Source organism: Mchenga conophoros, linkage group LG1 (genome assembly GCF_057382185.1).
Source record: "Mchenga conophoros isolate Kocher_MC1m ecotype Shallow Benthic linkage group LG1, M_conophoros_male_GT1.1, whole genome shotgun sequence".
In the NCBI taxonomy this organism is placed as follows: domain Eukaryota; kingdom Metazoa; phylum Chordata; class Actinopteri; order Cichliformes; family Cichlidae; genus Mchenga; species Mchenga conophoros.
In genome coordinates this window covers 35284035-35298271 of record NC_140526.1, presented here as the reverse complement: position 1 = coordinate 35298271, position 14237 = coordinate 35284035, and the positions used below count along the sequence as shown (strand labels likewise).

Sequence of the window (14237 nt, the reverse complement as noted above, 5' to 3'; positions counted from 1 at the left end):
GATCAGTACAGGACTTCTGACACCATGTCGTATTATTCAATTATACGCGGGTCCTCTGTACGATTCATAACCACACTTTATTTTCTTGTTCTTGCTCTGCCCCACATAACATAACATTCTATACAGAAACACACCGGTCTCGCCCTCTAGCTGCCATCAGCCTAACTACACTGACCGGCTGCATTAACATCTACTGTACAATGCAATTACACCACAGTCTACATCACTTAACTTTAGTGGTAGTGCGGTAAGACCAACTCTTTACTCACTGTATTACCATCTCCCGGCATGCATTGCCAGTGCGTAACGCGTAATTACACAATCAAACAACGAACACATACTGCCCATACAACAAATGTACCAGAGACAATTATGAATACACCACACCTCCCACTTCAAACTCAGTGATGTATAAAACAACACATTTGAATGGCACTGGGAGCTCAATTTCCACAAATTTTAACAAGAGAATGTCAAAAACCATTCTGCAGATATTCCAACAGACCTGTTTCTCACTGAAACACTGGCACAGTATAAAATGATAAAACACAAAAACGAGGCTCTTAACTGTTGAATAACTCTAATGCTATAAAAAGCGAGAAACAAATTAACCCAAATATATATTTTTCAATAAAAAAGATCTTACAGTTTTGACATGTGATATGTTGTTTTGTATCATATTAAAAAAACAACATCAATGTTATGCTCGAAACGAGACAGGGAAAATGACAGATCTCGAAAATGCTTTAATGTACGAGCCTAGAAGGAGTTCCTGAAAGCATCACTTCCTGAGGATTTTCTTTCATAGAAGTTTACGTGCCCATTGCTGTTTTTTTTAGCAGCTGCTCTGGCTGATACGTAGATAAAGACAGCGATAGGTCCGCCTGTACCGATGACCAAACAGTGTAAAGACCGGAAACTATCTTCATAACCGACTAACGTCAAACTTGGTAACGCCTTTATGTTCCAAAGTACAACCAGAGTACCGGTTGGCTAACAATTTGTGCAAGAGGTCGCTAGATCAAATGACGTTTTTGTCTGCCAGTTTACTTTTGTTGAAGAGAGTACACATTAAGGTTTTTTTTACAGCTGTTGTCAGCAAGGAACAAAAATGAGTCGAAGAGGTGAAAGAAACGAGGAAACGGACAAAGCTTCTGTTTCCTCAAATGTCGCAGACGATTCACAGAGGATGACAACAATTTACGCTGTGTATCTCATCGCCGCTTTGGATATCACATGGATGTTTTTACAGTTCTCAGTAACCCCTGTGAGTATATGACACGGGAAGAAGAAGAAGAAGCTGAAATGTCCCTATATTCCCTTTAGTGCGCACAGTTATGATTGAGGCTGGATTTACTGACGTTGATAATGCTATGGCTGAAAATCTCGTTTTAATTAAGAGTGCAAGAATGACCACTGGTCTTATATGAAACACTAACAGTAGCTATTACATACACTTATAGTAAACACTGGAGAAGGGGTATTCATATCACTGAATATCAGTGACACACAGTGAAGCATCCTGCTTTGAAATGTGCTTAATCACTGTGACAAGATAAGATAGGATAAGATGACATTTATTAGTCCCAGACTTGTGAAATTCACTTTGTTAAAGCAGCAGATATGTGGCTGTTCAGGAACATAGGCAGTATTTATACTTTGTATGGATGAGAACTATGCCAGTATGTACACGTAGCAAAGTGTTGTATTGTATTGCTAAATCTTAGGATCTTTACTAAATTTCATACTTAAGAACAGATATTGAAAATTTAGTTCCACTGCAGTGATCGAAAACATAAAGTTAGTCAACAGATTTGGATACACAAAACAAATCTGCAGTATAGAAATGCATTATCGAATACTACCCATGTATTTTCTTCCAGTTATTCTAATTTGGGTCACTCACATTCACAGCTGTGGCAAATTTAGAATCACCAGTTAACCGAACCCCATGCATTTCTTTGGACTGTTGAAGGAAGCTAGAAAGAAAACACAGGGAGAACATGCAAGCTCCACATAGAAAGGCCACTTGTACATGAGTTAATGTTTTATTGTCTTTCCAGGGGCACAAATTTGTAGTTTTTGGCACACTTATCACACATGAAACAGGAGTCAAAATTACATGATTGGAAGCATCAAAACGCCTTTTAACTATAAGCTTTTAAATGTGATAGATTAAATAGAACTACATGTATGTGGCATAATGGAAATAATCATGTTTTAAAATGTAAATTAAGGATTTTGGAAAAGAAGCAGCAGGAAACTGGCAGAAATTTAAATTTCATAATAATCTAAAAATATAAGCTAACACATCATTTAGTCATAGTCTAGTCATAGTGCAGTAAACATAAGTGACTCTAAAACTTCTCATTCTGTGACGTAAAATCTTCCCAACTTTGAACTCAAAGCTGAGATATGATAAAACAAAAAGGCATAGCAGGACACTCATTGCTGCCACCAAATACCTCCACCAACTCTAACACCAGCAGCACCACCTTCCTCAAATAAGGCCAATGTTCACCTGCAACACAATGCAACCCATTTAAATCAAATTGATTCACCTGGCATTTAGCTCTTTTTCTGTCACCACTTTCCATTTTACATGACATGACTCTGCTGCTAAAGATATCCTATAAAAAGAAGTTAGTTTGAACTGGTAGCAGCTCTACCTCGGGCCAGGTGAGTGCCACAGTGACAGTGTTTCTGCATTGTTCAGCAAAACAGTCCATTTAAATTGTGAGATAACCTACACAGAACTAGGCAAGCAAACCAGCCAATGTGTTTCAAAGTGAAAAATATTTGCACAATGTTTAGACAAAGGAGCCACTTCTGTGATAATGGCTGTGGGTGTTCATGAGGTTACCTTGAGCCGTCTTGAAATAATTCCTACATATGCTGAGCATGTCTTGGGTACTTTACCCTCACTCCAAGGACATGCTCATCCCAAACTATCTGAAGCAATTTGCTCAAATGCAGTTCTGAACCTTTCTCTTAATCTGATAAAGGTGCATGTGACAATGCCAAGATTAAATTAGATACTCCCTATCATATTGTGCCAATTTACCCTAATGAGAAAACAAGTGTTCGTCTTGTGTCCTGCACACTCCCAGTCCTCTCGCCCAAACTGATATATGTACAGTAGTGATGTTGTGTGCTACAAACGCTTCTGACAAAATTTTTCAAAAAACTTAAGTTAATGTGTGAAAACAGCTTCAGTAGGGTTTAGGTTGGGTGCTTTTGGAGTTCTCTGCTTTTTAAATTATTTTTTTTCCAAACTATCATTGCAGAAGTGCGATGTGTTTTGGCTCATGGTTCTATAGAAAAGAAATGAAGGTCCCGCTGATCTTAGGGGTTTGGCCCTGCTGTCCGACTTAAGCACATTTCTAGCAGTAGCAAATTTGCCCCACAACATCAATACAGAAAGTGAACTTACCCTTAGAAAACCCATACAGGGGCCCTAAAGGGCAAAACTGCTGTGGTTCCTGTGTGAGCACACCCACTTGGGTCTTGGGTGGGATGACTGTGGGTTTGCCCTGCCCACACACCCCCACAGTTCATCCACATCTACCCAATGTTGGCCTTGGTATGTTGGCTGGGTATTAGTTCACAGTTCTTCTAAAGTTTATGAATCAATAAAAAAAAAAAGAGGAAGGCCTTGAATGCGAACTCTTGACTGGCATAAACAAGGATGTACTTTTATTGTGTCTGTCAAGACACAAGTTATTTTCTGACACTCATTATCACTTCTATGCTAATGACATTCAGTTGTACATGTCTTTTAAGGTCCAACAGCTGGATAGTCCACTGTTTAGTGATTGGTTCTGTAACAATGACCTCGTCTTAAACTGGTCTTAGTTCATTTTGTTCAGCAGTTAAATCCAGTGTTTAAAGTCTTGGTGTAATATTTGATTCTTCTCTGGGTTTTGGCAGTAAAGTCTATCTTACCAGGAGAGTCTTTTTCCTGTTTTTTTTTTCTAATTTATGTAACATTTCTGAATTGCAACATATGGTCTCTTTGGTGGATCTGGAGAAAATTAGTCATGCATTTGCATCATTGCACTTAGATTACTGTAATGCCTTGTTTTCTGGCTTGGGTAAATTCTCATTAATGTCTTTCGAAAGCAATAAAGCAAGGGAACTGTAATAAGACTATTAACACATTCAGCAGCCGAGCTCAAATCACTACCATTTTATATTCTTTAAACTGGCTCTCAGTAGATTCTACAATTTGTTTTCACATACAGAGCACTTAATGGCCAGGCTCCGGACTGTTTGCCTTATCTTCTACCAAGCACACCTCTGCTTGTAGGCTTTGATGACAGGCTCAGAATCTAATGGTCATTCCACATACAAAAGGGCAGAGATTTAGAGCAGTCTCTCGCAACAATTAACTTTAGCTGACTCTGTGGACTCTTTCTAAAACCAGTTAAGAATCTTTTTTTAGTTTAATCAGGCTTTTCTTTGATACTTTTAATGATTTTTATTTTCGTTTTGATCTTAAATTGTTTTTGTATTGTTTTTATGGTGTTTAATTTCCTTATTTATTTTACTCGGTTTTGTGACCACTTGTCACAAAAAATTAACGGTCACTTACTTATGTTGCTCTCTATAGTATTTGGCAAAGAAGCTCGGCTTCGACACGTTGTGGTTTGGTTATTTGCAAACTACAGTTGGAGTTATTCAGCTGCTCGGGGGCCCAATGTTTGGAAGGTGAGTTTCTGTTCGCTATTTTTTGCTTGGACATTGCTCTTTACTGTTTGCCAACAGTCGGAACACAGTGTAGAAAAATGTGACTGTAGGGTCTGTTTTGTTTTTTTTTTTGGCAGGTTTGCAGATCTATTTGGGGCACGGACAGCTTTGTCCCTGGCATGTGCTTCAACTGTTGTCTTCTTTCTGCTGCTGGCCACAGCAGACACTCCAGCCATGTTGTTCATCCATAAAATCCCCACAGTCTTTATGCATGTCCTCCCTGGTGAGCATCAAACCTACCGTTTTTTTTATCCTTTGCTAACAATGTGGCTGAACTATTTTTACATTTATTCAGATTTATTCTAAATGTTAATTTTATTTATCCTGAATCAAGTTTCACTTGATTTTCTTCTTTGTCCCACCTGTGTCTGCAGCATCACAAATGGTTGTTACAGACCTTACAAAACCTGAGAAACGGGCCGACGCCTTATCCAAGCTTGGTCTGTGTTTTGGCATCGGTATGATAGTTGGCTCCACATTAGGCGGACAGCTGAGCAAACTCTATGGGTTAGTGTCACAGTGTGTATCATTAACAGCAGCACTGGTGTGAAACCAACCTGAGCAACCATTGACTCTTTGACAGAGCCAAAGGAAATAAAAAAACATCTCTGGTTTAGGAAGACATTTTGGCTTAGGTTGGAATATTGCGCTTTTATGAAACATGGAATTCAGTCATTGTGTGTGTTTACCAAAAGTGTCCCCCATACAGCACCTTTACTTTGTATTTCTCAGGGAGAAGTTTACTGCATGTTTTGGTACTGCAGGGAGTGCCTTCAGCTTGCTGTTGGTTTTAAAGTTCATCCCCAAAAATACAAAAGCTGAAACAACCAGAGGCAACACTACAGGTAAGACATACCTACTTCTTTTCAACCTAATGGTCTCAGCTGTCTAGGTACAAAGTGGCCTTGGCTTCATGATCACAACAACAGGGATGAGCTGGTAATTTGAATCTAGCTGTCTTCATTGCACACATAAAAATTACTCAACTGGATTTTGTCACTCTCAGCTGCACTCAAACATAGTTTTTGTTATTTTTTTCTTTAAAAAACCATGACTCTGCTCTTACTTTTTTTTTTCTTTCTTTCACATTTGGGATCATCTCATAGCAAACCGTTGATGCCAGTCTTTAAAATTCCATGTAATAATCCAGGTAGATTATTATCAGAATACCACTGAGTCTCTGATGTTGTGTTACTGTATCATCTTCCATAATTACATACTCAAATGTGCTTAAAATTGCAGTGTGCCATTCTTTTCCATATAGATGTATTTTAAAAAGAAAAAAGGTAATACATCTATATTTTTAGAGATGTTTGGAGAGAGTCACCTTTTGGTTGCAAATAATCCAAAGCCATGGTATGGAATGTCTGTAAAGGTTCTCAGTCATCCAGGTCATCGTAGTCAAAGGAGTTTGCAAAGAAAACTGTCTGGACTTCTTTAAGTTGCTAGAAGACATTTCACCTTTCATCCGAGAGCAGCACTGAAATTTCCCTGGGACTTCTCTACATACATGTTATCCTACCTTGACTTATTGGTAGAAACACATAACACATAATGAGATGGTAATTGTACCTCTTGCACTTTGATTTTACTTCAGATGACAACAGAAGAAAGTCAGTATTCAATCTGAGTGAGATTACGAGGCTGATGAAGTTTCCAACAGTGATGCAGACTTTCATTATCAAGATAGTTGCAGGTTTGCCATCAGGTGAGACTTGAAGTGTGAAGATGTTTTGGTTTAAGCCTTTGCAATATACAAATGTTGTGTCTCTTCCTAATATCACTGTGTTTAAGTTACACACTCTTTAAATGTTTTTCTTTTTTGCCATTTTGTTTTTGGAGGTTACCTATGGTGATATGTTCTGATTGGGCTCATTTACATTTATGTGTATTAAAATGGGTATGAATATGTAGCTAAATTTGTGGATGCTCATGTTAAACCAGGACAAAATTTTAAATAATTCTGGTCAAACATCTGTGAGCCAAATGTTCAGGCTTCATACTCTTGTGATGGCTCAGCTATAAAAGGCTCGATGGGGGTTCGTCATCACCCTGCTGGGCAGGCAGGTGGGCAGCATGGACCCCCAGATTTGTGAATGCGATAACTCGAGAAAAAGGCAACATAGGAGTTTCAAATTGATACCATAGGTGTTTCTACTAAAAGGTTCTGATGAGTTTGAATCCTGAAGTTTTGTGAAAACCTTGTGAACACGATAATTTGAGAACAAGGCAGAGTACACAGAAGCCCCAACTGGACCTTCTGGAATTGCAAGGAGCAGCCAATTGGAAGCAAGTTTGTGTAAAGGGAAGTTGGCCTTACAGGAGCAGGCTTTAGACAAATGGCACCAAGAATAACTTCAAGATAAATACAACTGTAACATGTCTGTGAAGGTTCTCAGTCATCCAGGTCATCGTAATCTAAGGAGCTTGCAAAGAAAAGCGTCTGGACTTCTTTAAGTTGCTTGAAGACGTTTCACCTCTCATCCGAGAAGCGTCAAATGGTGGGGAGTCCCAGATTTAAACCTAGTGGGAGTATCCCCCCACAGAGGGACAAAAGGACCCCCTGATGATCCTCTAATCGCCTGAGCCAAGGCGTATCTTGAGCCAAGGTGTAGCTTCTCGGATGAAAGGTGAAACGTCTTCAAGCAACTTAAACAAGTCCAGACGCTTTTCTTTGCAAGCTCCTTTGAATACAACTGTAACATTGTAAATCAGCATATTAGGCCAGCACTGAAGTTAAGCGATCGTGGCTCAAGAGTTGGGAGTTCGCCTTGTAATCGGAAGGTTGCCGGTTCGAGCCCCGGCTCGGACAGTCTCGGTCGTTGTGTCCTTGGGCAAGACACTTCACCCGTTGCCTACTGGTGGTGGTCAGAGGGCCCGGTGGCGCCAGTGTCCGGCAGCCTCGCCTCTGTCAGTGTGCCCCAGGGTGGCTGTGGCTACAATGTAGCTTGCCATCACCAGTGTGTGAATGTGTGCGTGAATGGGTGGATGACTGGATATGTAAAGCGCTTTGGGGTCCTTAGGGACTAGTAAAAGCGCTATATAAATACAGGCCATTTACAGGCCATTTAAGCAGCCCTGAAAACATTTTGCAAACAGAAAATTAAATTGCCACAAAGAGACACAAAGCCAACTTTGATGGTGTCATCATAAATCATATGTAAATCTAACAAAATTGTTTTGTGCTCGAAGGCATTTTTCAAGTGATGTTTTCTATCATTGCACTGGAGTTCTTTAAGCTGCAACCTGAGCAGAATGGCTACCTGATGGCCTATTTTGGCATCGTCCAAATGGTAAGACCAAAATCCAAAATGAATTGGTGCATTTTAGCCTTTTCAAGTTTTCTACGTTTTGTTATATTACAGACCAAAATTCACTTATGATTCACTTGTTGAATTTAGACTAAATGACAAATTAAGGAACAGGTTTTTGGAGTATTTTGTTTGTTTTTCTTTTTTCTTTAACAACTGAAAGAATAAAACACAGTGTTTGCAGACGTATCCTTGCTCGCACTTGGTTGATCTCTGATGGTTCCTACATGAAACAACAGTCCCCAATATGCTTCAATAACTTCATTAGACCTGTGATTAGTTGAATTCATGAATTAGGAAAGTTACTTACAGATCTGTTTAAGGTCTTGCAGTTGTCAGACTAAAAAAACCCAACCTGTGATAGCCTCTTATTGTCAGATGGGGAACTTTTGGAACCACCAACAGTCGTCCAAGATATTCCAATATAGCTAAGCTAAGTAGTCTGGTCTTTGTCAGAGAGATTACCAAGAAGCCAGTGGTCACTGACTAAAAGATTCACTTTTTATTTTTTTTGTAGAAAACTCTAAAGGATCTGAAAACTTTTCAAATGGACTGTATGTGATATGTTGGGGGGTTGAGCTTAAGCTTATACCAGACTGCAAGATGAAATGAGTAAAACCCAGATGTTTGTTCAGGTTATTCAAGGAGGAGTGATCGGTCGGCTTACGGCAAGATACTCTGACAATTCATTGCTGCTTCTATCCATTGGAGTGTCCTCTTTTGTGGGACTGGCTCAGGTATGCACAAAACATAAGCACACACCCCTTAGAGAGAAAGTATTCACTCAAGTACTCCATAGCTTTTCTTTTTAAGAAGCAAAACTCTTGTCTTAGCTTGATGAAAAAAAAAATGTTTCCATTGTTTGATGCAAATAAAATGAAAAGTTTTAACCCCCCTTTTTTTTTTACCATGAGGTTTTTTTTTAATAGTAAATCTTACTACAACTTTTACTATTGCTTGGTATTGAACTTCTGTGATATTGTGCTTGTATACAGGTGAACAAGTATTCAAAAAAGTACAAGTGTGAATTTGTTAGGGTATTTTTTTGTTTGTTTTATTATTATGAATGTGTTCATGTTTCTTGGTGTTTAGCAGCTCAGATAAGAGCCCAAGAGCTTGTTCAACAGCTTGAGATTGCTGGTTGGCACCGGGTGAAATCCGTCACAAACAGGTTGCTGCAGCCGAAACCTCTTTGTGATTGGTTTGGTTGCTGCTAGAGTACTGCGGCCACTCATAGTTTGCATGGAAGGAATGTCAACTAATTAACTTGAAAAAGTGAAAGGTGAAAATGTCCGTCGCAAACATTAAATGGAGAGCGTTCGGTGACCAGAGGATATCAAGTGCTTGGTGACTGCTTTAGGCCTGCATGGCTGGGACTTCCAATGGACTGTGAACCACTCACAACTAGTTGAGAAATACTCAATTTTCTCCAACAACTGGTGGTTGCCAAGTGGTTGGTAACCACCAGTTGTGACTGGGGCGTAAAACTGTATCAATTCATAGCAGAGCTTTGAATTGATACATCAATATGCTAACAGCCACATTTACATGTTTCGTACATGGTGCTGCCCCTAACAGGCCTCACTATCAGTTAACCCCTTTGCCACACTGCCAAAGCCCCTTAAGACAGATATTTGGATTCACAGCTGAATTGGGGAGTGTCATCAAATCAAATCAAAATTTATTTCTATAGCACATAATAATACATCAAAGTTGACCAAAGTCCTTCAAAGTTGGTCAGAGCAATAGTATAAGACAGAATAAAAAGAAACAGTTAAAAGGAGGGCAGGAAACAATATGAACAATATGGGTAAAAAAAAAAATCCTCATAGAAATCCAGAGCAAAAACTTAATCAATAGCACAGCCCATTAGAGTTCTGCTGCAGGCATTTCTTTGGACTCGTTGTGACAGCAACCCCTATTAAACATAATTACCTAGCAATGAATATAATGTGCCATTGAACCCCTTGCTGAAAACTGTTTATTTCTGATATTTCTCTGTACAGGCATATATACAGAATGTGTGGCAGTTCTGCTTTAACATCCTCCCGATGATGTTTTCTCTCAGTGTGTTTAATGCCATCACAGACAGCATGCTCACCAAGAGTGTACCGTCCTCTGACACAGGTGAGACCATCCCGCTTTACTTTATTACAACCAGATGGTGTTTGACAGGCTCTACTTTTAAAAAGCTTTATTTTAGATCACTTGATGTGTGACTGCATTTGAATAAAGCTGCTTTAAACTTAAAGAAGCAAAGACACTCCAGCATTCCAAGATAAAATGTAATAATATCAAATAAAATGGTTTAGAAAACTACAGGTGAACCTATTGTGAAATAGTGTAAAGAATTATTGCCAGTTTTAATCTTGTTCTCATTTGCAGGCACAATGCTGGGACTGTGCGCATCTGTTCAATCTCTGCTTCGCACAGTTGGACCTACTATAGGGGGCTTCCTGTATGTGAACTACGGCATTTCCTCTATAGGTTTAATCCAGTTTTTCGTGAATATTGCTGTGTTTGTCTACCTGCTACAGCGACGACTCAACAAGACAGCCGAGCAGCGAAAGTGACACCTCTCAGTCTTTTTGTCTCACTTGTTCAAAAACTCAAAAAAGGAGAGGAGATGGAAATCAGCTGTTGATTTTAAAAACAAGCATCATATACACACATATTTCCCTTTTTTTAGTAACTGCCATAATTAGATCATATCCCATTATTCCAGATTTTGTGCTGTTCAAGTTTCTGTTGATTCAGTGTCAGATCACTAGATGGCACCAAATCCTCTATTTTACTGGCTGATGGTTTTATTGGCTCGTTGTTCACATAAACATCAGAGTTTAATCAGTTTGATTATGATTGAAAACAGGGCCAACTCCATTGCTACTACAATTTAGAATAAAAGTTAATTTTCTTAAGTTATTGTTTTGCATTAAACTTTTGGAAATGCTTTTGTTTTTTCTATATAAATTTAAAGTCAGGAATGCACTGTAGACTTGCCTTTGCACTGAAAAGGACCAATCTTAACCATGCTTTTTAATGGCTGTAAACTTTCATATAAATAAATGTGTGAGGGGGAAAAAAAGCAAATTTAATAATAATAATTGCCAGAATAGTTCAGAGACTTTGATGCCAGTGCTGTCCTGGTACACCCTTAGTATCACCCAGCCAGGCTTCAACTCACCACTGTAAGTAAAATACTTTGATTTACTTGTTCATATTTAGGTTTAGAATGATGTGGTGAAAAAAAGTGAACTGATAAAATACAACATGTTAAAGATTAAACCAGTGGTTACCAAACCTTTTTTGTTCTGTTTCACCTCATGTTAAACATGTGATGTATATAAAGTCGCTGGAGCGTTTCTGGGTATTTTGGCAACCCACAAAAAGTCTTAAGTGCCCCCAATATCTAGTAACCACCAACTGTAATTAAGTAACTAAAATACATTTACAGAGCTTAACTAGTGTCCTCTGATTTTGCTTACCTTTGTTCACTTTAACTTTTGAAAAATATATTTTCAATACTTTTCAAAAGTATTGAAAATATTAAATATAGGTTTGATTTCTTTGCATGTGTGGTTTGGATGGGATGTTACCGACATCTGGTGAGAAGTTCATCTCGATAGCACATTTAGAAATACATCTACTTAGAAAACTGGTGACGTGTTCAAAACTAATTTTACCTGCTGTATTTAAAATTATTGAATATTTCAGGCCTAAAGCATTCATTAACTCTTTATTTATTTCTTGTATATTTCTTATACAGTTTAGAAACACAGATCAGTTTTGGTTTAGCATTTTTAGCATCCAGCTGTGTGCTGTGTAAGTGACATCAGTGTCACCAGTAGAGTTTCTCCTTATACAAACTAAGCAGTCCAGATGAACACAAAATACATGATTGTGTGTGTATCTTGCTCTCTCTAGATCACACAGCGCAGTGTGAATAGGGATTCTTGTTTATACACCAGGTGACTCAGGTGTAATTATAGTAAACAGAGTCACAATAAAGATTAGGATTAAAGATTAAGATTAAATTTCCAGCATATGTCAGCCTGTTCATGGTATCAAGTACTGGAGCTAGCAGGAATGGACTACCCACACAGAGTGTCTGATGAAGCAGTTGATGGAGGGGCTGAAAGTGCTTGAAAGCTGTCCTCTGCCTTAATGAAGATCAAAGAAATTAGCAAGAAGGTGTTTAAAAAGAAGTCGAAATGCCTATAACAGCTTGGCTCAATGACAGGCTGCTGTAGATGAAGCAATTGTAGAAATGTTCAGAGCTCGCATCACTGAGCTAGCAGCAGAGAGGTCTTCCACACGGCGTACCGGTAGAAATGTCGTTTTTACTACATGTATTCTTATAGGCTTCCTTGTCCTGACGTTTCGACTTAAGATAAAAGAAAATTTAAGAAATCATTTAAGCAAATGCTGAGAGAACTTAATTCAGAGAGTAAACAAACCACAAATGTATAAAAATAAAAACTGGCCATAGCCAAATCTCTGCACCTGGTGATAAAAACACTCAACAGAAGGTCAGAACAGCCTTTCTTGAGGATAATTCAATAATATGACACAGGCCGATATGAGTTCCTGGATATTCCAAAGGAAAAACCAAATCCTTCCAACCCATCACACCCTCCTTGAGCGTGGTTTTGCTGGAGGTTTCTTCCTGTTGAAAGGGAGTTTTTCTGTCCCACTGCTGCCAAGGGCTTGCTCTGATTTGGAGGGTTTCTGTCTAACAATGTAAGATCTTTACTCTGCAATATAAAGAACCTTGAGACAGCTGTTAGTGTGGCGTTATATTAATATACTGAATTAAAGTGAATTCTTTGTCCATGCTTAAAGAAACACGAAGAACAAATCTACTTTGGCCTGAACTTTAAAACGAAATCAGAAATCTGGTAAAAAAAAAAAAATGTTGAAATATCATCTTAAAATCAAAATCAGTCCAGGCTTCGTCCTTCACACAGTTCATAATAACTACATGAAGGAAGAGATTTTTTTCTCTTCCTTCATGTTGTTTATATAAGCTGCGTGATGGTAGAGGAAATATGCATATTATGGAGAAGAAATATACTTCAATGGGGATTTGTAAAAAAATTTTAATCAAATTTAATCAGGAAGTTTCTGAATTGGTGTTTTCATAATGGTATTGTCTATCTTTTATTATTAAAATCATTAACTTTAATCAAACATTCATGTAAAGGGCATGCAAAAATAATTTTTGCATAGTGTTGCAGACATGTTCCAAATACATTTCTTTTATTCAACATTTCATGAAGAAAGAGCAAAGAAAACCGAATACGTGCATCTGTGGATTGAGTGACATTTGTGAGGACTGCCTTTGCCAGAGTTGGCTATTCTGTGCAGCTCAGATCAGTCTGGAATGATTTGGATGAGTGAATAAGTCTGGAGTTAAATAAAAAGTGAATTTAAAAAAAAAGTATTTGTATCAAAAAAATAGCTCACATAAAAAATTTCCATACTCTGAGAGGGATAAATAAAACCTTCATCACAGTGTGGACAGTAGTCTGCTTCCTCTGGCTGTCAAGCTGCTGCATGTTGGAGTGATGTCATAAAATCTGGAGCAGGTGTTTTCATTGTTTCTACAAAATAAGCTCATTTTGAATATTGTCGTTGTCGTTGTTGTTTTTAAAATAATATGATCGGCAATCCTGGATTGAAAACAAACAGTCAAACAAAAAAGTTGGCAGATGTCAGTGAGGTGATTTATTTTCGTTCCCCCCCCCCCAAAAAAAAAAAAAAGAAATAGCAGGAAAATTCCAGAATTTTTATAAATTATATTTTAAGAGACGTTTTGAAGCTAAGCATAAAAGTATAAAAAAATAAAAAATCTAGATTAAAACTGCATTTACTTACAAGGGTGTTTAGAAAACACCTTTTAAATGATGATTAAAGTAAAACCCCCAAAAGCCAAAGCGAGAAGATAGGAAGGATGTGTTTATTAAGTTTTAGTTGGCACCCTGCTCAGGTGAACCTCACCTTTAATGTGATCAGCTGCCTCAGTGTGAATTCTATCTTTTCAGGCTGATCCCACACCTGCCCTCACTCATTACTCGCTGGAGTCCAAGCCATCAAATGTCTTCCATAGGTGTAGAGTGTCAGTGCAGCTCGTAAAACACAAGGAGCATTATTATTATTAACCTTTATTTTACCAGG

At 38.2% G+C, this 14237-nt stretch overlaps 1 protein-coding gene across 2 annotated transcripts; it reads left to right on the top strand.

The window, feature by feature from the left end:
• Positions 1-805: 805 nt before the first annotated feature.
• On the top strand, positions 806-13827 carry slc67a1 (solute carrier family 67 member 1). 2 transcript variants are annotated; one of them, XM_085276204.1, is made up of 11 exons: positions 806-950; positions 1090-1267; positions 4613-4710; positions 4827-4972; positions 5124-5256; positions 5482-5594; positions 6347-6457; positions 7942-8042; positions 8696-8797; positions 10067-10187; positions 10446-13827. In XM_085276204.1, exons 2-11 carry the CDS (start codon positions 1112-1114, stop codon positions 10631-10633), a joined length of 1269 nt encoding a protein of 422 aa, XP_085132330.1. In that variant the 5' UTR covers positions 806-950; positions 1090-1111; the 3' UTR covers positions 10634-13827. The 2 variants fall into 2 exon arrangements, with proteins under 2 accessions (XP_085132330.1, XP_085132337.1); XM_085276211.1 differs by having other exon boundaries at positions 820-1012.
• The last annotated feature ends 410 nt before the right edge of the window (positions 13828-14237 follow it).